The following is a 23,691-nucleotide window of genomic DNA, read 5'->3' as shown; positions in this document are numbered from 1 at the left end:
GCTGATCACCAGTAGTGTCTAGTAGTGCTGCCCAGCAGTAGTGTCTAGTAGTGCGGCCCAGCAGTAGTGTCTAGTAGTGCTGATCAACAGTAGTGTCTAGTATTGCTGCCCAGCAGTAGTGTCTAGTGGTGCTGCCCAGCAGTAGTGTCTAGTAGTGCTGATCAGCAGTAGTGTCTAGTAGTGCTGCTAAGCAGTAGTGTCTAGTAGTGCTGCCCAGCAGTAGTGTCTAATAGTGCTGCTCAGCAGCAGTCTCTAGTATTGCTGCTCAGCAGCAGTCTCTAGTATTGCTGCCCAGCAGTACTGTCTGGTAGTGCTGCCCAGCAGTAGTGTCTAATAGTGCTGATCAGCAGTAGTGTCTAGTAGAGCTGCCCAGCAGTAGTGTCTGGTAGTGCTGCCCAGTAGTGTCTAGTAGTACTGCCCAGCAGTAGTGTCTAGTAGTGCTGATCAGCAGTAGTGTCTAGTAGTACTGCCCAGCAGTAGTGTCTAGTAGCGCTGCCAGAACTAGTGTCTGGTAGTGCTGATCAGCAGTAGTGTCTGGTAGTGCTGCCCAGAAGTAGTGTCAAGTAGTGCTGCCCAGCAGTAGTGTCTAGTAGTGCTGATCAGCAGTAGTGTCTAGTAGTGCTGCCCAGCAGTAGCATCTAGTAGTCCTGATCAGCAGTATTGTCTAGCAGTGCTGATCAGCAGTAGTGTCTAGTAGCGCTGCCCAGCAGTAGTGTCTAGTAGTACTGCCCAGCAGTAGTGTCTGGTAGTGCTGCCCAACAGTAGTGTCTAGTAGTGCTGCCCAGTAGTAGTGTCTAGTAGTGCTGATCAGCAGAAGTGTCTAGTAGTGCTGCTCAGCAGTAGTGTCTAGTAGTGCTGCCCAGCAGTAGTGTCTAGTAGTGCTGCTCAGCAGTAGTGTCTAGTAGTGCTGCCCAGCAGTAGTGTCTGGTAGTGCTGCCCAGCAGTAGTGTCTGGTAGTGCTGCCCAGCAGTAGTGTCTAGTAGTGCTGATCAACAGTAGTGTCTAGTAGCGCTGCCCAGCAGTAGTGCTAGTGGTACTGCCCAGCAATAGTGTCTGTTAGTGCTGCCCAACAGTAGTGTCTAGTAGTGCTGCCCAGTAGTAGTGTCTAGTAGTGCTGCTCAGCAGTAGTGTCTAGTAGTGCTGCCCAGCAGTAGTGTCTGGTAGTGCTGCCCAGCAGTAGTGTCTAGTAGTGCTGATCAACAGTAGTGTCTAGTAGTGCTGCCCAGCAGTAATGTCTAGTAGAGGTGATCAGCAGTAGTGTCTGGTAGTGCTGCCCAGAAGTAGTGTCTAGTAGTGCTGATCAGCAGTAGTGTCTAGTAGTGCTGCCCAGCAGTAGTGTCTAGTAGCGCTGATCAGCAGTAGTGTCTAGTAGTGCTACCCAGCAGTAGTGTCTGGTAGTGCTGCCCAGCAGTAGTGTCTGGTAGTGCTGCCCAGAAGTAGTGTCTAGTAGTGCTGATCAGCAGTAGTGTCTAGTAGTGCTGCCCAGCAGTAGTGTCTAGTAGTCCTGATCAGCAGTATTGTCTAGTAGTGCTTATCAGCAGTAGTGTCTAGTAGCGCTGCCCAGCAGTAGTGCTAGTGGTACTGCCCAGCAATAGTGTCTGGTAGTGCTGCCCAACAGTAGTGTCTAGTAGTGCTGCCCAGTAGTAGTGTCTAGTAGTGCTGCTCAGCAGTAGTGTCTAGTAGTGCTGCCCAGCAGTAGTGTCTAGTAGAGCTGATCAGCAGTAGTGTCTAGTAGTGCTGCCCAGCAGTAGAGTCTGGTAGTGCTGCCCAGATGTAGTGTCTGGTAGTGCTGCCCAGAAGTAGTATCCAGTAGTGCTGATCAGCAGTAGTGTCTAGTAGTGCTGCCCAGCAGTATTGTCTAGTAGTGCTGATCAGCAGTAGTGTCTAGTAGTGCTGCCCAGCAGTAGTGTCTAGTAGTGCTGATCAGCAGTGGTGTCTAGTAGTGCTGTCCAGCAGTAGTGTCTAGTAGTGCTGATCAGTAGTAATGTCTAGTAGTGCTGATCAGCAGTAGTGTCTAGTAGCGCTGCCCAGCAGTAGTGTCTGGTAGTGCTGGCCAGCAGTAGTGTCTGGTAGTGCTGCCCAGCAGTAGAGCCCAGTAGTAGCATCTAGTAGTGTTGCCCAGCAGTAGTGCCCAGTAGTAGCATCTAGTAGTGCTGCCCAGCAGTAGTGCCCAGCAGTTACGCTGCCCAGCAGTAGTGCCTTGTAGTGCTGCCCAATAGTAATGCCCAGCAGTAGTACCCAGCAGTTGTGCCTTGTAGTGCTACCCAGCAGTAGTGCCCAGTAGTGGTGCTGTCCAACAGTAGTGCCCAGCAGTGGTGCTGCCCAACAGTAGTGCCCAGCGGTTGTACTACCAAGCAGTAGTGCCCAGCTATAGTGCTGCCCAGCTGTAGTGCATAGTAGTGCTGCTCAGCAGTAGTGCTGCCCAGCAGTAATGCCTTGTAGGCCTACCCATCAGTAGTGTTTCCCAGCAGTAATGCCTTGAAGGCCTGCCCAGCAGTAGTGTTGCCCAGCAGTAATGCCTTGTAGTGCTACTCAGCAGTAGTGTCCAGCAGTGGTACTGCCCAACAGTAGTGCCTTGTAGTGCTGCCCAGCAGTAGTGCCTAGTGGTACTGCTCAATAGTAGTGCCCGGCGGTTGTGCTGCCCAGCAGTAGTGTGTAGTAGTGCTGCCCAGCAGCAGTGCCCAGAAGTAGTGCTTAGAAGTAGTGCTGCACAGCAGTAGTGTCCAGAAGTAGTGCTCAGCTGTAGTGCTGCCCAGCAGTAATGTGTAGTAGTGCTGCCCAGCAGTAGTGTCTAGTAGTACTGCTCAATAGTAGTGCCCGGCGGTTGTGCTGCCCAGCAGTAGTGTGTAGTAGTCCTGCCCAGCAGCAGTGCCCAGAAAGAGTGCCCAGAAGTAGTGCTGCACAGCAGTAGTGTCCTGAAGTAGTGCTCAGCTGTAGTGCTGCCCAGCAGTAATGTCTAGTAGTGCTGTCCAGCAGTAGTGCCCAGAAGTAGTACTGCACAGCAGTAGTGTCCAGCAGTAGTGCTCTGCTGTAGTGCTACCCAGCAGTAGTGTGTAGTAGTGCTGCCCAGCAGTAATGCCCAGGAGTGGTGCTGCACGGCAGTAGTGCCCAGGAGTAACATAGTAACATAGTGACATAGTTTTGAAGGCTGAAGGAAGACCTTATGTCCATCTAGTTCAGCCTATTTTTAGTGCAGCTGTTCTGCATTGTTGATCCTGGGGAAGGCAAAAAACCCACAGAGTAGAAGCCAATTTTCTCCATAGGGAAAAAAATTCCTTCCCCTAAGCTGGGTCAACCATCTACCTATAATATTCTGTTATTCGTAACCTTCTATATGGTTACTCACAAGAAAAGCCTCCATTCCTTTCTTACATTCATTCGGTGAGTAGTGCTCTGCTGCAGTGCTGCCCAGCAGTAATGCTCTGCTCAGGGGCGTATCTAGGGGGGGGCAGCCGGAGCAGTTGCCCCGGGTGCAGCCGGCAGGGGGCGCAGTCCGGGCCGCCTAATGCAGCGGTCCGCAGTGTCCTCCCTGGCGGTTGCACTCTGCTGCCTCCCCCCGGCTTGAGAGTCGGCGGTTCTCTGTGTCAGCTGTCAAGCTGACAGCTGGCGCAGTGCACGTGCCAGCTCCCAGGGAACAATTGTACTGGCGTCTGTATAGACGACAGTACAATTGCAGCTCTGACCGCCGGGCCAGAGCGACGTCAGTAGCGTGACATGTCATGTGATCACGCTGCTGACGTCACTCCCCGGTGTCCAAAGTGAACGCTCAGTGCTGGTGGTAAGTGTGCTCCAATGTGGAGCTGAAGAAACCACCGAAGATGGGGAGATGGGGTGGTGTTAATGTGTGGCGATGGGGGTTAATGAGTGGGGGGTTAATGAGTGGGGATGGGGTTAATGTGTAGTGGGGTTAATGAGTGGGGATGGGGTTAATGCGTGGGGGAGGTTAAAGAGTGGGGATGGGGTTAATGTGTAGTGGGGTTAATGAGTGGGGATGGGGGTTAATGTGTGGGGGGTTAATGAGTGGGGATGGGGGTTAATGTGTGGGGGGTTAATGAGTGGGGATGGGGGTTAATGAGTGGGGATGGGGGTTAATGTGTAGTGGGGTTAATGAGTGGGGATGGGGTTAATGCATAGTGGGGTTAATGAGTGGGGATGGGGGTTAATGTGTGTGGGGTTCATGAGTGGGGATGTGGGTTAATGTGTGTGGGGTTAATGAGTGGGGATGGGGGTTAATGTGTGGGGGTTAATGAGTGGGGATGGGGGTTAATGTGTGGGGTTTAATGAGTGGGGATGGGGGATAATGTGTGGGGGGTTAATGAGTGGGGATGGGGGATAATGTGTGGGGGGTTAATGAGTGGGGATGGGGGTTAATGTGTGGCAGGTTAGTGAGTGGGGATGGGGTTAATGAGTGGAGATGGGGGTTAACAAGTGGGGATGGGGGTTATTGAGTGGGGATGGAATTAATGTGTGGGGGGTTAATGAGTGGGGATGGAATTAATCAGTGGGGATGGGGGTTATTGTTTGGGGGGTTAATGAGTGGGGATGGGGTTAATGTGTGGGGGGTACATAATGTGTGGGGGGATTTGGGAGTGGGGATGGGGGTTATTTAATGTGTGGGGGATTTGGAGTGTGGATGGGGGGTTACTTAATGTGTCTGAGTGATTTTGAGTGTGGATGGGGGGTTATTTAATGTTTGTGAGGGATTTGGAGTGGGGATGGGGGGATTTAATGTGTGTGGGGAGATTTGAGGACAAAGAGTATGTATGAGGAAACAGTATGGGGAGCGAACAGGTTAATGTATGTGGACACAGTATGGGGAGTCGGGGGTATGTGTGAGCAGACAGTATAGAGAGTGAGGGGGTAAATATATGAGGAGACAGTATGGTGAACAGGAGGGATGTTAGAGGAGACAGTATGAGGAGGGAGGGGAATAGTGTGAGGCGACAGTATATTGCAGACATTTTTATTTAGGAGCATTATAATGACACTTCTATCTTTAAGGGCATCGTGTGGGGATTTGCTGCAGAAGACCGGAGAAGATGGAAGTCTGTAGAGGCCGCTGTGGATGAGAAAACTCATCATGGGGTCTGGACAAGAAGAAGAAAAGGAGACTGACTGCAGAGACGACGTCATCTATAAGGTACCTGGATGTAAATGTTATTTGTGACACTGACTAATTCTCATGTTTTTATTAGGAACATTACAGGGGTTGTCCAGGTTTGTGCTGAGTCTGCAGACATTCCGTGTGACTGCAGACTTCTGAATTCTCACAGTGCTCACTGAACGCTGTCAGGATTCTCTCGTGCCGGTAATTTACATACATGCGGTCACATGCTGACTAGACATGTGTGGCCTCACTCAATGAAAATGAACGGAGCGAGGCCGGGCACGTCTAGTTGGAGTGTGGCCAGAAGTATACAAATCACATACTTGTGCTGACATGACTGTATATCGGCAAGGGAGAATCCTAAAAGTGTGCAGGGCATTCGTTGTGAGAATTCAGAAGCTGCAATGTCAGGACTCAGCTCTGCAGGTTCCAGTGTCATCACATGGACACTTCACTCATATGCGATTTTCATAGTTATGGTCCTGTGACAACGAGCTTCTCTTCCTGCTTTCAGTTTTTTACTGAACATTGAGAGCATTAGGGAGAGCAGCTCGTGGGTACATGGCTAAGTGTGCAAGTCGCATATGTACTTGGTGTGGGGGGGGGGGCACCAAACCAAATTCTTGCCCCGGGTAGCCAGGAAGCCTAGATACGCCTCTGGCTCTGCTCTAGTGCTGCACAGCAGTAGTGCCCATAAGTAGTGCTGCACAGCAGTAGTGTCCAGAAGTAGTGCTCAGCTGTAGTGCTACCCAGCAGTAGTGTGTAGTGCTTCCCAGCAGTAGTGCCCAGAAAAAGTGATGCACAGCAGTAGTGCCCAGAAGTAGTGCTCAGCTGTAGTGCTGCCCAGCAGTAGTGCCCAGGAGTAATGCTGAGGAGTGGTGCTCTGCTGCAGTGCTGCCCAGCAGTGGTGCTCTGCTATAGTGCTGCACAGCAGTAGTGTCCAGAAGTAGTGCTCTGCTGCAGTGCTGCCCAGCAGTAGTGCCCAGAAAAAGTGATGCACAGCAGTAGTGTCCAGAAGTAGTGCTCTGCTGCAGTGCTGCCCAGCAGTAGTGCCCAGAAAAAGTGATGCACAGCAGTAGTGCCCAGAAGTAGTGCCCAGCTGTAGTGCTGCCCAGCAGTAGTGCCCAGGAGTAGTGCTGCACAGCAGTAGTGCCGAGGAGTGGTGCTGCACAGCAGTAGTGCTCTGCTATAGTGCTGCCCAGCAGTAGTGCCCAGAAGTAGTGCTCTGTTGTAGTGCTGCCCAGTAGTGCTGCCCAGCAGTAGTGCCCAGCAGTAGTGCCCTTTGGCTGTACTAGCTTCTTTAGGGCATCCAGTTAGTTTGCTCAGGTGATGATGGCAGCCAGATGGACATTCCTCGCTCACAGATTGGTAGCAGTCCTGGGCGGCCGCAGAAATCTCTGTAACCCTGGACCTCTGATCATTTGGGACTTTTCATGATCTTCAGGAAGGACAGTTCTGAGTTGTTTCTAGCGTCACTTACCTTCTATCATCAGGTGGTGACTGCTGCCTTAGTGTAGATGTACGAGTGATCAGTTTTTCCACATTGTATGCACCTACCTGTGTGGGGCTGGGAGCTGCGTACACGTTACGAGGAGCGCAACCATCAGGTCCCGGCTCTCCCTGGACAGGTCGTTCATGAAGTGCAGACAGAGCCACACAAACTCCTGCTGCTCACACACCTGGAGGGAGAAGCATTACGTTGGTGGTCCCGAGAGTAATGTGTAGGGTCTGTAGGAAGAATGCGGGGTCGCAGTAAATAGGACAAGTGTGGTGGGGAGTTGAAGTCAGGGCTCTTAGCTTACCGTCAGGTCAGCCTCACGGTTAATGACATCTGTGAGGGTTTGGAGGAGGCGTTCGGGGTATTTCAGGTGTCCTTGACGGTGCAAAGTCTGAAGCGCATGAAGCAACCGAGTGCACATCGGCGGTCCTGTCTGGAGCAATGCCCGGAGCAAGCGCGACTCAAATTCAGGGCACGGGGCCTGCGGGCAACGAGGCAAAGGCAATCACTATGACGGTAGTATGGACTATGGAGGCTGGCAACACTGGCATCCACAGGCTAAGTGCAGAGAACATCCCCTCTCAACATCACATGCAGGCAGGAAAAAAAAAATAAGTACACCCTCTTTGAATTCTATGGTTTTACACATTCGTACATAATAAAAATAATCTGTCATCAGAAATTCAACCCGAGATAAACACCATCCCACAAATTGCTCTGTGTCATTATATATTTACCAAAAATTAGGCCAAAATGCAGAGGCAGAAAGTGGGAGATTAGGTGCAGAGACCATAGGAAAAGGGGTGAAGAAATGGGGAAAGGGTGTGTAATAATATGGAACCTTTATTCAATATTACATACTATTAATAATGTGCTGTGGAATTGTGATCCACTAATACCGGACAAATCGTAGAGCAGAATATGAAATAATTAGAGAATTAATAATCCCTGACTACTTATAATCAATGAGCCCAGAGACACTATATGTCCATTTCTCTATATTCCTCTAGTTGTTGCAGTTATTGTATGGTCTTTATTGGTAGATCGCTGGTGATAATTGGGTCTAAGCCATGTACAGCTATACACAGGCCGTCAGGGTGATCTCTATTAATGTCACTTGTTGTATAGTTGTATGCACCCTGCTGATAATTCCCACAGCGTCATCGATGCATTGCCAGCAGGAGTGAGCGCTTGCATTAAGTAGGCACAAGTTGGTCTTTATACACAGTCACACCAGTATAGAGAGGACTGGTGTGCTTGTGGGAGTCGGGTAATATTGGCTGATGATGCTGTACATTCACACCAGTGAACAGTCAGTATACCCCCACTGGATGGATACCATGTTTTGGCATAGGTGGTTTCCTTCTTTGGAGACTGCCCTTCCCGTGGTTGTTCCTTCCCGGGGAAAGACCTGGCTAGTCATTGCTTGCGTTGAGAAACATGTGATGGTGTCTCCGCGGCTTGTGTTTTGCATAGTATACCCCCACTGTCTGTGCCACGTAGCACTCTGTCGGAAACTGCATATAGATGTCTGCGGCCAATGCAGGTGAGCGCATGTCTCTGCGGCTCGTGCATGCACGATCTCCTGCTCTGATCACGTGTCGGTCTTGTGTCAAGTGAGCCTGTGATCATACATAGACTGTCACTAAAGCGGTGATCTATAAGACTGTGAAATCAGTTATTGTCTCGGCTCTGACATCTGCACTTGCAATATCACCGCAACATACTGTAAGTCCCTGACGCGCGTTTCGCCGGTATACCGACCATTAGAAAAAGCTGCTAGGCTCATTGATTATAACCACCTTTAACCCGACATAATTAATTAGGGAGATTAGTCAGGGATGATTATTAATTCTCTAATTAACATCCTGCACTACATTTCATCAGGTATCAGTGGATCACAATACAATATTTCTCATCCAACATACATCCTATATAGATGTAGGTTTATTTTCTAAAAAAAATAATTTTCTTTAAGTTTGGATAAAGGTTAAGTTTTATTACATCCTTTCCCTATTTCTCCAGAGCACAAATTGAAGAAAAAAAATTTCCAGCTCCTGGCGAAGCGGCTAAACCTTAATAAAGCTTTATTGGCCAACTAGAAAAATCCATAAAAATATTTACCAGCAGATCCCTAAACACAGCAGTGGAGACGAGCTACGCGTTTCAACTTTAAAGGCCGGCGTCACACTAGCGAATAAATCGGATGAATGCAATGCGATAAAAAATCGCATTGCATTCGTCCCAATGTTATTCTATGGGGCAGCTCCCATCATCTGATTTTTTGTCGGATCTTTTCCTCGGAGGAGACAATTGCAGCATGCTGCGATTGTCACCAATTTTCGGATCGGACTCGCCAATGCAAGTCTATGGGTGCAATAAAAAATCGGATGACAAACGGACCACACGTGTGACTTGCGAGAAAATCGCAAGACTTCTCCAGGTCAACAGGAAAGAGTATCAGGCATTGGCAGGAAGCTTTGGCATGCAAATTTCACTTGCACCATAAAAAAAACAGGAAGATCGCCTCCACAGAGTCCTCCATTATGTCAACGCCAGTGAATGTAGAAATGCTGCTAGTTCTGGTCCAGGAGAGGCCAGAACTATGGGACCAGAGAGATCCCCACTATGCTGACCGGGCACGCAAGGAGGCAGCGTGGAGAAGAATCTGTGCCCAGATGTTCCCTGGTTATGCGGCCAGACCTTGGGAGGAGCAGGAGCAAATTAGTAAGTTAAATATTCCCCCAAAAATGAAATTGCACTGTAAAAATGTGGACCCATAATTAAAAAGGCAGATGTAATATGCTCAATGTAAGTGACCTTATGTGGCCTCCTTGGCCAAATATCTTTCAGAAATTACTACGCCATTAATGTCTGCATGTTCTCCCAATCTAAGTTACACCTCCCTGATTGGTGGCCCCATTAATATTTTCGGACAAATATTGCAATCCTTAGCTAATTGTTCTTCCACCAAATGCAGTGCTCGCCTTGGTTTTTGGTCCGTATCTTAGCCAGTATATATCTTGTTTTTAGATGTTGGCATCCATACATCATTACCACAGGTTTTTCTACATTTTGGTTTAAAGTAGGTTGGTTAGAAGGTCCTTGGTAGTAGGCCTGAACCCATTACTCATTTTTGGAGTATTGGTGCAGAGCCATCAGAAATCAAATTCATATAAGTTTAAATATGGGTGCCTAAGCCTATGTAAACCGTTGATAACACAGCCATATGTGTGGTCTTATGAAATCCTGTGTTTTGTTTTACATTGTAGTGACTGATGTGACGAGGCGTTGGCGCAGCTGTAGGGACACATATAGGAGGGAGAGACAGCTGAGGGCCCGTAGTGGAGCGGCCGGAACCACCATGAGGAAATACCTCTACTTCCACCGCCTACATTTCCTTGCTCCTGTGATGGATCTGAGACCATAAGTGCAGGGTTTAATTTTGTAATTTTTATTTTTTCAATGCAAAATATTAATGTTTTTTTTTTTTTTTTTTACATTGCAGCACCGAGTCAAACCTTACAGAGAGGGAGACGGGTTTCGACTCTGAGGTGGGGATAGATCTAGTGTCTGATGTTGCTGCAGGGTCAGGCCAGGGTCAGGCAGGACTTCACAGAGCCACATCCCCACCACCAAGATCACCACCACCACCACCAGAATCTGGTAGCCAGCCAGCAGAACATGAGGACCAGGGCAACAGTAGCAGCCCCACCATGCCACTGAATACCTCTCCACAGCCTTCTGCCCTACCATGACAAGGCCGGCGCAGGAGAGGAGCAGCTTCGGGAACTTGGAGGCAGGTTGACCGAGGTGTCTTGGACTACTTGTCCACAGCTGCTCATGATGATGGGGAGGAGGCTTATAGGCGCAGTCTGGCACAGTACTTGAGGGCAATTCCCCGTGGGTACAGGCTGCATACCAGAGGGGCTCTACAAATAGTTCTGGATGCCAGCACACCACCCAATAATCCCTGCACTGTGTTTCAATTTTTGGAAAGGTGGCAGCTGTCGGAGGAAAATCAAATAGATAGGCTGGTTGGACTTGAAGCGGCAAGTCAACCATCCTTAGAACCTCTTCCTCCTCCTCCTCTGCCACGGGTGCCAACACCTCCACCACGGGTGCCAACACCTCCGCCTCAGCCTGCACACATACAGAATGTGGCTCCACAGGTCCAATATATGGGCCAGGGCGCAAATGCACAATATGGCCACTTTAACTTACCCAATGTTGGAGGGTGGCCCCAACATGGGTATGTTAGACATGGCCATATTGGGGGATATGGGCAATTTGGGCAGCTCTACCATCAGGACTACCCCCAGCAATTTCCTAATTACCCCTACCCAAAACCCCAAATTGATCCTGCCAGGATGCAACAGATGCCAGAGCCAACTGGCAGCGCACAGGGGGACAGTGATTTGGCCCAGGAACCAAGGCCAAATGTCCAAGCAGGACCCCCACCTTCACCACCCCCAACCTACCATGAATTGTAGGTTTGCCTTTGGTACTCATTGTTTTTTTGTTTTTTTATACAGTATGTATATTATTTGCTCAGATTTTGACATCATAATGTGCTGCTAACATTATGCCATATGTTACTTATATAAACTTGTTAATTCACAATGTGTGCTTGTTCATGTTCGGATATGTTCTGTAATGTGTTAGATACATCTAAAACACTAAACTGGTCACAATAACACACAAAAGGGCAAGAAAAAAATCTTTCTGACAAGACAACCAAACCACTACATAGATAAGGCATCATCTTGCCAGGGAGTAGCACCCTGAGGTGTAAGAAAATAAGTAGTGAACACATCACGTACTCCTAGTCTCGAGATTGGACGACGGGGTGGCATTACATGTGTCTTAGGCCTACACACATTGCCAGACTCAACTTCAGCATCATCATGTGAGGAGCAATCATGAATTCGTGTGAAGTTATGTAGGACCACACAGGCTTTAATAACTTCATTTACATTAGCTTCACTCAGCTGAATGGCGGACTGTAGGACCTCCATTTGGCCGAAAGAATACCAAAGGCGCACTCCACCAGTCGCCGAGCACGTGATAGGCGCAAGTTAAATATTCGACGTCGGTGGTCAAGGTTTCTTCTTGGATATGGCCTCATGACATGTCAGCTCAATTGAAACGCCTCATCTGCTACAAGAACATAAGGCACCAGTTCAAGATTTGAGTCTGGAAGCTGACGTGGTGGTGGTAGGTCCAGCTGATTATTACACAGCTGCCCCATAATAATCTAATAATAATCTTTACTTTTATATAGCGCTAACATATTCTGCAGCGCTTTACACAGTTTAAACACATTATCATCACTGTCCCCGATGGGACTCACAATCTGAATTCCCTATCAGTATGTCTTTGGAGTGTGGAAGGAAACCCACGCAAACACGGGGAGAACATACAAACTCCTTGCAGATGTTCGAACCCAGGATTCCAGCGCTGCTGGGCTGCAGTGCTAACCACTGAGCCACCGTGCTGCCCTCTGGAGACTCTGGAGTCTCCAGTTCTTCCATAGGCCCTAATATCTACAATTATAAACCTGTAATGAGTGTCGACCAGGGCCAACAATACTACAGAAAAATATTGTTTATAATTATAGAACTGGGACCCTGAGTTCGGCGGCTTGCGCACACGGATGTGCTTCCCATCCAGGGCCCCAATACATTGTGGAAACTGGCACGTGGCCTCAAATCCACGGGAGATACGCAACCAGTCTGCCATTTTGGGCTCCTGCATTACCACATGATGGAGCCTGGACCAGATTTCTGAGCAGGTAGACCGGACAATGCCAGATATTGTGGATTTCCCGATTAAAAATTCTAAATGCAGACCAGCATATGAAAGGCCAGTTGAAAGGAAGCTAAAAAAAACAAAAAAAAACATGAGTACACAGCCCAACTAACAAAGGATAAAGCTTAAATCAAATTTAGAGTCTATCAATTCTAAAGTATGCATGGTCAACATTAAATTACATGCCATGGCTTGGTTCAGTAATACACAAGCATATAATGTATCTTGGGAAATGTACTTGTAAATATATAATATTAAAGGACAAAAGTCTATAAGATTCAAGGTCTGGAAATGAAGTATGCTGCTTCACACATCATCAACATATTGCTTTAAGTCATACCGTAAGGTGAGGAGAAGCCGCTCCTCGGCAGAAATAGCTTTGCGCATCCTCGTGTCCTGAAACGTGATCCCAGGGCGCACAATCTCCAGCAAAAGATCAAATGCAGCAAGGCTCATCCGACAATATTGCAAGAACTTCTCCAGAATGCTACGCGGAGATGTATAGAGACGGTGGAAATGGCCGGATGGACCCACCACATTCGACTACGCTTCCTCGGATCCACAATCACAGGGTATGGCTCACCAAAACGTCGGGATATAACCCAATAGAAAAGAACACGCTCAGTGGTGTTAAAAGTCAGCCTGTCTGTCATGTTTAGCACAAAGCAGCGAGAACCAAATCCAAGCACTGACTCTATGGCAAAGGTAGCAGGCTCCCACCTGTTGGAGAGCCCATAAATATAGGGCGGGATGAGGATTTAAATTAGTTTCAGGCCTAAAAACGTTATTTGTCCATTTTGCAAGCCTATGAGAAAATATCGCCAGACGGATGTCAGATGGATAAAATCGGATCAGCGCAGGAAATTCGGATGACAGACGGATCCCTGGTCCAGAAACCTTTGTGCGATTTCGGAACGTAAAAATCGGACTGATTTTTTTATCGTTGTGTGTGACTCCGGCCAAACAGTCTTACTCATGATCTGTCTCATAATACAAACCAGAACTCTATATGCCCCATACAAGAAAACGTCTGGAGACCCCAGAAGGAGAAATCGCTTTGGAATTGACTGCATCCTCCGATAGGGGCCGTCTAATCCAGATCTTTACCAGAGCTGTGGTGCATCCTCCATACTGTGTCCCGCACTCCACCAGATACACCACATATTCCGTATGACAAGTAATATAATCATCAATGTCAAATTCATTCACATTGTTGTAAGAAGAAGGTGTGCCTGCCTCATTCCCATAATGACATGTCTTACAACGATTGGCTCCACATCTGAAGAATCCCGCGGCGTGGAGCCAAGTGGCTCTGCTGGGACAGCAGATGGATCCCGCACAGGAGCTCTCCGAGGATACAATGTGCATGAATTTGATATTGATGATTGTCGTACGGAATATGTGGTGTATCTGGTGGAGAATACAGTATGGAGGATGCAGCTCCGGTAAAGATCTGGATTAGACGGCCCGATCGGAGGATGCAGTCAATTCCAAAGCGATGTCTCCTTCTGCGGTCTCCAGGGGTAATTTATCTCATTTTAGATTTTGTGATGTTGAGAAAATATACAAACCTCGGAGAGGGGGTAATAAGCATCAAAACGTTTCACACCGAGAAACGGACTGGATGCTTGGATACTAGGATCCCACATGGCAGGATCTTAGCCAACATTATTAACCATTTGATGTGCAATGCTTTGTCTGTCATTTCCATTGCTTTATACTTGATGTGACACATATCCAATGTGATATCAGTGTAACTTTCACACTTGTTATAGTGGTTGGAAGAAAGCTCTATCTTGTCATCCGAACGCTGCTGACTTCTTATTATTCAGTTGATTTCCACAATTAATGCGGCCCGAACCGCTACACGCACAGACTCCGTTGAGGCGTCGTTTCGAAGCCAGAGTCCATGAGAGGTGTGCTAAGTATTTTTCGTGTCGATCGGATTTGTAGTTTTTGCGCAATTTGCGTTTGAAAATTTTTTTTCCCGTCATTGGAATGCACTGTCTCCAATGCTTTTCAATGGGAAATGGCAAAACGTGCCCTGAGGCGATTGAAATGACAGTTGAGCTCATTGATATGCGCAGGCACACCCAGTTACTATGCCAACGCCTACGAACGTCACATGACCCCCAGGACAGAGCTTCTGCCACATAATATCAGCTCTTAAAGCGAAACCCACAGCACAAATGCAAATCTACCTTCATCACATGACACATGCCCCTGAGAGAGAATGTGCGCCAAAGTGGATTTAGAAGAAGCCCAGTGAGCCAAACTAGCTCTTAAAGGGCCGACGCGCCAAAGTGATTGTTAAAGGGCCGGCGCACCGAAATGAGTCTTAAAGGGCCGGCACGCCAAATCGAAAGCTGAGTGTCTCCAGGCCGGCCTCCAAATCGGAGGCTGAGCCACCCCGGCCTCCAAATCGGAGGATGATCGACCCCAGCCTCCAAATTGGAGGCTGAAGCACCCCAGCCTCCAAATCGGAGGCTGAGCCACCCCAGCCTCCAAATCGGAGGCTGAGCCACCCCGGCCTCCAAATCGGAGACTGAGCCACCCCGGCCTCCAAATCGGAGGCTGATCCACCCCGGCCTCCAAATCGGAGGCTGATCCACCCCGGCCTCCAAATTGGAGGCTGATCCACTCCGGCCTCCAAATCGGAGGCTGAGCCACCCCGGCCTCCAAATCGGAGGCTGAGTAAAACCGTCCTCCAAATCGGAGGCTGATCGACCCCGGCCTCCAAATCGGAGGCTCAACGACCCCGGCCTCCAAATCGTAGGCTCTTTGACCTCGGCCTCCAAATCGGAAGCTCATTGACCCCGGCCTCCAAATCGGAGACTGAGCCACCCCGGCCTCCAAATCGGAGGCTGATCCACCCCGGCCTCCAAATCGGAGGCTGATCCACCCCGGCCTCCAAATTGGAGGCTGATCCACTCCGGCCTCCAAATCGGAGGCTGAGCCACCCCGGCCTCCAAATCGGAGGCTGAGTAAAACCGTCCTCCAAATCGGAGGCTGATCGACCCCGGCCTCCAAATCGGAGGCTCAACGACCCCGGCCTCCAAATCGTAGGCTCTTTGACCTCGGCCTCCAAATCGGAAGCTCATTGACCCCGGCCTCCAAATCGGAGACTGAGCCACCCCGGCCTCCAAATCGGAGGCTGATCCACCCCGGCCTCCAAATCGGAGGCTGATCCACCCCGGCCTCCAAATCGGAGGCTGATCCACCCCGGACTCCAAATCGGAGGCTGAGCCACCCCGGCCTCCAAATCGGAGGCTGAGTAAAACCGTCCTCCAAATCGGAGGCTGATCGACCCCGGCCTCCAAATCGGAGGCTCAACGACCCCGGCCTCCAAATCGGAAGCTCATCGACCCCGGCCTCCAAATCGTAGGCTCTTTGACCTCGGCCTCCAAATCGGAAGCTCATTGACCCCGGCCTCCAAATCGGAGGGTGAGCGACCCCAGCCTCCAAATCTTACCCAGAGTGGCCCCACCCACCAAATCGGACCCAGAGAGGCCCTGCCCACCAAATCGGACCCTGTGGGGCCCCGCTCACTAAATCGGACCCTGAGGGGCCCCTGCAACAAAATCAGACCCTGAGGGGCCCCAACAAAATCGGACCCTGAGAGGCCTCGGCCAGAAAATCGGACCCTGAGGGGACCCGCCCGCCAAATCGGACCCTGAGGGGCCCCGCCCACCAAATCGGACCCTGAGTAGCCCCACCCAACAAAATGGACCCAGAGTGGCCCCACCCACCAAATCGGATCCAGAGTGGCCCCACCAACAAAATCGGATCCAGAGTGGCCCCACCCACAAAATTGGACCCTGAGGGGTCCCGGCCACAAAATCAGACCCTGAGGGGCCCCACCCATAAAATCGGACCCTGAGGGGATCCGGCCACAAAATCGGACCCTGAGTGTATCCGGCCACAAAATCAGACCCTGAGGGGCCCCGGCCACAAAATCGGACCCTGAGTGGCCCCACCTACCAAATCGGACCCAGAGAGGCCCTGCCCACCAAACCGGATCCAGAGTGGCCCCGTCCACCAAATCGGCCCCTGAAAGGCCCCGCCCACCAAATCAGACCCTAAGGGGCCCCACCCACAAAATCGGACCCTGAGGGGCCCCTGCAACAAAATCAGACCATGAGGGGCCCCAACAAAATCGGACCCTGAGAGGCCTCGGCCAGAAAATCGGACCCTGAGGGGACCCGCCCGCCAAATCGGACCCTGAGGGGCCCCGCCCACCAAATCGGACCCTGAGTAGCCCCACCCAACAAAATGGACCCAGAGTGGCCCCACCCACCAAATCGGATCCAGAGTTGCCCCACCAACAAAATCGGATCCAGAGTGGCCCCACCCACAAAATTGGACCCTGAGGGGTCCCGGCCACAAAATCAGACCCTGAGGGGCCCCACCCACAAAATCGGACCCTGAGGGGATCCGGCCACCAAATCGGACCCTGAGTGGCCCCACCCACCAAATCGGACCCAGAGAGGCCCTGCCCACCAAACCGGACCCTGAGGGGACCCGCCCACCAAATCGGACCCTGTGGGGCCCCGCCCACTAAATCGGACCCAGAGTGGCCCCGCCCACCAAATCGTACCCTGAAAGGCCCCGCCCACCAAATCAGACCCTAAGGGGCCCCACCCACAAAATCAGACCCTGAGGCGCCCCTGCCACAAAATCAGACCCTGAGGGGCCCCAACAAAATCGGACCCTGAGAGGCCTCGGCCAGAAAATCGGACCCTGAGGGGCCCCGCCCACCAAATCAGACCCTGAGGGGCCCCGCCCAACAAAATGAACCCTAAGGACCCCGCCCACCAAATCGGACCCTGAGGGTCCCCGCTCACCAAATCGGACCCTGAGTAGCCCCGCCCAACAAAACGGACCCAGAGTGGCCCCACCCACCAAATCGGATCCAGAGTGGCCCCACCAACAAAATCGGATCCAGAGTGGCCCAACCCACAAAATTGGACCCTGAGGGGTCCCGGCCACAAAATCAGACCCTGAGGGGCCCCACACACAAAATCAGACCCTGAGGGGATCCGGACACAAAATCGGACCCTGAGTGGATCCGGCCACAAAATCAGACCCTGAGGGGCCCCGGCCACAAAATCGGACCGAGTGTCCCCACCCACCAAATCGGACCAAGAGAGGCCCTGCCCAACAAACCGGACCCTGAGGGGACCCGCCCACCAAATCGGACCCTGTGGGGCCCCGCCCACTAAATCGGACCAAGAGTGGCCCCGCCCACCAAATCGGCCCCTGAAAGGCCCCACCCACCAAATCAGACCCTAAGGGGCCCCACCCACAAAATCGGACCCTGAGGGGCCCCTGCCACAAAATCAGATCCTGAGGGGCCCCAACAAAATCGGACCCTGAGAGGCCTCAGCCAGAAAATCGGACCCTGAGGGGCCCCGCCCACCAAATCAGACCTTGAGGGGCCCCGCCCACCAAATTGGACCCAGAGGGGCCCCGCCCACCAAATCGGACCCTGAGGGGACCCGCCCGCCAAATCGGACCCTGAGGGGCCCCGCCCACCAAATCGGACCCTGAGGGGCCCCGCCCAACAAAACGGACCCAGAGTGGCCCCACCCACCAAATCGGATCCAGAGTGGCCCCGGCCACATAATCAGACCCTGAGGAGCCCCGGCCACAAAATCGGACCCTGAGGGGCCCCACCCACAAAATCGGACCGAGGGGCCCCGGCCACAAAATCGGACCGAGGGGCCCCGGCCACAAAATCAGACCCTGAGGGGCCCAGGCCACAAAATCGGACCCTGAGGGGCCCCACTCACAAAATCGGACCCTGAGGGGCCCCACCCACAAAATCGGACCCTGAGGGACCACAACCACAAAATCGGACCCTGAGGGGCCACACCCACAAAATCGGAGCCTGAGGGATCCCCGCCAACAATTCAAGCCCTGAGGAGCCCAGGACAAGGAATCATATCCTGAGGCGCCCCACCCACCAAATCAGACCCTGAGGCCAAAGTGGCCCCTTAGAGGCACTCACAGTTAAAACAGATCCTGAGTTGAAAGTCTTGCAGGGGCAGCAGGCAAGTCTCTCTTAAAGGGGCAGCCCGGGCACCATTTCAAACCACTATCTGTACTTCCTTCAGGAAATGCACATCTAGTTATAGTGGTTTGAAAAAAAAAACACTATATTGTAATCCGAACGCTGCTTATTCTTCTTATTATTAAGTTGATTTCCGCAATTATTGCGGCCCAAACCGCTACACGCACAGACTCCGTTGAGGCGTCGTTTCGAAGCCAGCGTCCACGAGAGGTGTGCTAAGTATTTTTCGTGTTGATCGGATTTGTAGTTTTTGCGCAATTTGCGTTTGAAATTTTTTTTCCCGTCATTGGAATGCACTGTCTCAATGCTTTTCAATGGGAAACTTAAAACATGCCCTGAGGCGATGGAAATGGCAGTAAAGCTCATTGATATGCGCAGGCACACCCAGTTACTATGCCAACCCCTACGAACGTCACATGACGCCCCAAGGACAGAGCTTCTGCCACATAATATCAGCTCTTAAAGAGAAACCCACAGCACAAATGCAAATCTAGCTTCATCACATGACACATGCCCCTGAGAGAGAATGTGCGCCAAAGTGGATTTAGAAGAAGCCCAGTGAGCCAAACTAGCTCTTAAAGGGCCGACGCGCCAAAGTGATTGTTAAAGGGCCAGCGCACCGAAATGAGTCTTAAAGGGCCGACACGCCAAATCGAAAGCTGAGTGACCCCAGGCTCCAAATCGGAGGCTGAACCACCCCGGCCTCCAAATCGGAGGCTGATCAACCCCGGCCTCCAAATCGGAGGCTGAGCCACCCCGGCCTCCAAATCGGGGGCTGATCAACCCCGGCCTCCAAATCGGAGGCTGATCGACCCTGGGCCACCCCGGCCTCCAAATCGGAGCCTGAGCCACCTCGGCCTCCAAATCGGAGACTGAGCTACCCCGGCCTCCAAATTGGAGACTGAGCCACCCCGGCCTCCAAATCGGAGGCTGGTCGACCCCGGCCTCCAAATCGGAGGTTGATCCACCCCGGCCTCCAAATCGGAGCCTGAGCCACCCCGGCCTCCAAATCGGAGGCTGAGCCACCCCAGCCTCCAAATCGGAGGCTGAGCCACCCCGGCCTCCAAATCGGAGGCTGAGCGAAACCGTCCTCCAAATCGGAGGCTGATCGACCCCGGCCTCCAAATCGGAGGCTCAACGACCCGGCCTCCAAATCGGAGGCTCTTTGACCTCGGCCTCCAAATCGGAAGCTCATCGACCCCGGCCTCCAAATCGGAGGGTGAGCGACCCCAGCCTCCAAATCTTACCCAGAGTGGCCCCACCCACCAAATCGGACCCAGAGAGGCCCTGCCCACCAAACCGGACCCTGAGAGGCCCCGCCCACCAAATCGGACCCTGTGGGGCCACGCCCACTAAATCGGACCCAGAGTGGCCCCGCCCACCAAATCGGACCCAGAGTGGTCCCGCCCACCAAATCGGACCCAGCGTGGTCCCGCCCACCAAATCAGACCCTAAAGGGCCCCACCCACAAAATCGGACCCTGAGGGGCCCCTGCAACAAAATCAGACCCTGAGGGGCCCCAACAAAATCGGACCCTGAGAGGCCTCGACCAGAAAATCGGACCCTGAGGGGACCCGCCCGCCAAATCGGACCCTGAGGGGCCCCGCCCACCAAATCGGACCCTGAGTAGCCCCGCCCAACAAAATGGACCCAGAGTGGCCCCACCCACCAAATCGGATCCAGAGTGGCCCCACCCACAAAATTGGACCCTGAGGGGTCCCGGCCACAAAATCAGACCCTGAGGGGCCCCACCCACAAAATCGGACCCTGAGGGGATCCGGCCACAAAATCGGACCCTGAGTGGCCCCACCCACCAAATCGGACCCAGAGAGGCCCTACCCACCAAACCGGACCCTGAGGGGACCCGCCCACCAAATCGGACCCTGTGGGGCCCCGCCCACTAAATCGGACCCAGAGTGGCCCCGCCCACCAAATCGGACCCTAAGGGGCCCCACCCACGAAATCGGACCCTGAGGCGCCCCTGCCACAAAATCAGACCCTGAGAGGCCTCGGCCAGAAAATCGGACCCTGAGGGGCCCCGCCCACCAAATCAGACCCTGAGGGTCCCCCCCACCAAATTGGACCCAGAGGGGCCCCGCCCAACAAAACGAACCCTGAGGGGCCCCGCCCGCCAAATCGGACCCTGAGGGGCCCCGCCCACCAAATCGGACCCTGAGTAGCCCCGCCCAACAAAACGGACCCAGAGTGGCCCCACCCACCAAATCGGATCCAGAGTGGCCCCACCCACAAAATTGGACCCTGAGGGGCCCCGGCCACAAAATCAGACCCTGAGGGGCCCCACCCACAAATTCGGACCGAGGGGCCCCAGCCACAAAATCAGACCCTGAGGGGCCCAGGCCACAAAATCGGACCCTGAGGGGCCCCACTCACAAAATCGGACCCTGAGGGGCCCCACCCACAAAGTCGGACCCTGAGGCGCCCCACCCACCAAATCAGACCCTGAGGCCAAAGTGGCCCCTGAGAGGCACTCACAGTTAAAACAGATCCTGAGTTGAAAGTCTTGCAGGGGCAGCAGGCAAGTCTCTCTTAAAGGGGCAGCCCGGGCACCATTTCAAACCACTATCTGTACTTCCTTCAGGAAATACACATCTAGTTCTTATTATTATAGTGGTTTGAAAAAACCACTATATTGTAATCCGAACGCTGCTAACTTATTCTTCTTCTTCTTATTATTATTATTATTAAGTTGATTTCCGCAATTAATACAGCCCGAACCGCTACACGCACAGACTCCGTTGAGGTGTCGTTTCAAAGCCAGCGTCCATGAGAGGTGTGCTAAGTATTTTTCGTGTCGATCGGATTTGTAGTTTTTGCGCAATTTGCGTTTGAAATTTTTTTTTCCCGTCATTGGAATGCACTGTCTCAATGCATTTGAATGGGGAAATGTTGCTATAGACAAAACGTGCCCTGAGGCGATTGAAATGGCAGTTGAGCTCATTGATATGCGCAGGCAGACCCAGTTACTATGCCAACGCCTACGAACGTCACATGACCTCTCCAAGACAGAGCTTGTGCCCTATAATATCAGCTCTTAAAGCAAAACCCACAGAACAAATGCAAATCTAGCTTCATCACATGACGTATGCCCCTGAGAGAGAATATGCGCCAAAGTGGATTTAGAAGCCCAGTGAGTCACCCTGGCTCTTAAAAGGCCGAAGCGCCAAAGTGATTCTTAAAGAGCCGGCGCACCAAAATGAGTCTTAAAGGGCCGGCGCTCCAAATCGAAAGCTGAGTGACCCAAGGCTCCAAATCGGAGGCTGATAGACCCTGGCCTACAAAAAGGAGGCTGAGCCACCCTGGCATCCAAATTGGACCCAGGGTGGCCCCGCCCACCAAATCGGACCCAGAGTGGCCCAGCCCACCAAATCAGACCCAGAGTGGCCCCACCCACCAAATTGGACCCTGAGGGGCCCCACCCTCAAAATCAGACCCTGAGGGGCCCCAGCCACAAAATCAGACCCTGAGGGGCCCCAGCCACAAAATCGGACCCTGAGGGGCCCCAGCCACAAAATCGGACCCTGAGGGGCCCCACCCACAAATCCAGACCCTGAGGGGCCCCAGCCACAAAATTGGACACTGAGAGACCCCGGCCACAAAATCGGACCCTGAGGGGCCCCAACCACAAAATTGAACCCTGAGGGGCCCCACCCACAAAATCAGACCCTGAGAGGCCCCGCCCACCAAATCGGACCCTGAGGGGCCCCGCCAACCAAATCGGACTTGGACGGGCCCCGCCCACCAAATCGGACCCTGAGGGGCCCCGCCAACCAAATCGGACTTGGAGGGGCCCCACCCACAAAATCGGACCCTGGGGGCCCCCAACCACAAAATCGGACCCTAAGGGGCCCCGGCTGCAAAATCGGACCCTGAGAGACCCCGGCCACAAAATCGAACCCAGAGGGGCCCCGCCCACAAAATCGGACCCTCAGGGGCCCCGCCCTAAAAATCGGACCCTGAGGGGCCCCGCCCTCAAAATCGGACCCTGAGGGGCCCCGCCTACCAAATCGGACCCTGAGGGGCCCCGCCTACCAAATCGGACTCTGAGGGGCCCCACCCACAAAATCGGACCCTGAGGGGCCCCACCCTCAAAATCGGACCCTGAGGTGCCCCGCCCTCAAAATCGGACCCTGAGGGGCCCCGCCTACCAAATCGGACCCTGAGGGGCCCCGCCAACCAAATCGGACTCTGAGGGGCCCCACCCTCAAAATCGGACCCTGAGGGGCCCCACCCTCAAAATCGGACCCTGAGGGGCCCAACCAACAAAATCGGACCCTGAGCGGCCCCAGCCACAAAATCGGGCCCTGAGGGGCCCCGGCCACAAAATCGGACCCTGAGGGGCCCCGGCCACAAAATCGGACCCTGAGGGGCCCAGACCACAAAATCGGACCCTGAGGGGTCCCGGCCACAAAATCGGACCCTGAGGGGTGCCACCCACAAAATCAGACCCTGAGGGGCCCCGGCCATAAAATCAGACCCTGAGGGGCCCCGGCCATAAAATCGAACCCTGAGGGGCCCCACCCACAAAATCGTACCCTGAGGGGCCCCACCCACAAAATCAGCCATGAGGGGCCCCACCCACAAAATCGGACCCTGAGGAGCCCCACCCACAAAATCGGACCCTGAGGGGACCCACCCACAAAATCGGACCCTGAGGGGCCCCACCCACAAAATTGGACCCTGAGGAATCCCGGCCACTAATTCAAATCCTTATTAGCCCAGGCCACCGAATCGGATCCTGAGGGGCCCCACCCACCAAATCAGACCCTGAGGCCAAAGTGGCCCCTGAGAGGCACCCACATTTAAAAAAGATCCTGAGTTGAAAGTCTTGCAGGGGCAGCAGGCAAGTCTCTCTTAAAGGGGCAGCCCAGGCACCATTTCAAACCACTATCTGTACTTCCTTCAGGAAATACACATCTAGTATTATTATTACTATTCAGTTGATTTCCGCAAGTAATGCGGCCCGAACCGCTACACGCAAAGACTCCGTTGAGGCCACGCTTCGAAGCCAGCGTCCACGAGTGGTGTGCTAAGTATTTTTCATGTAGATCGGATTTGGAGTTTTTGCGCAATTTGCGTTTGAAAAAACATTTTCCTCAATGCATTTCAATGGGAAAATGTTGCCATAGGGAAAACATGGGACAGTCGTGAGGTGGCAGTTAAGCTCATTGATATGCGCAGACT

General features: G+C 52.5%; 1 protein-coding gene across 1 annotated transcript in view; it reads right to left on the bottom strand.

Moving 5' to 3' along the window:
- Positions 1-23,691, bottom strand: part of WDR97 (WD repeat domain 97) — an 850,927-nt gene that overhangs the window by 172,231 nt on the left and 655,005 nt on the right. The window contains exons 16-17 of the mRNA XM_073556560.1: positions 6,910-7,086; positions 6,665-6,786 (exon numbers count right to left, since the gene is read on the bottom strand). Coding sequence (XP_073412661.1) covers positions 6,665-6,786; positions 6,910-7,086 — 299 coding nt within the window. The remainder of the gene's footprint in view (positions 1-6,664; positions 6,787-6,909; positions 7,087-23,691) is intronic.

Source organism: Dendrobates tinctorius, unplaced genomic scaffold, assembly GCF_039654945.1.
Source record: "Dendrobates tinctorius isolate UK_male_01 unplaced genomic scaffold, ASM3965494v1 ptg000235l, whole genome shotgun sequence".
Taxonomy (NCBI): Eukaryota; Metazoa; Chordata; class Amphibia; order Anura; family Dendrobatidae; genus Dendrobates; species Dendrobates tinctorius.
Note: the sequence above shows the minus strand (reverse complement) of the source record. Positions and strands in the feature narration are given on the sequence as shown.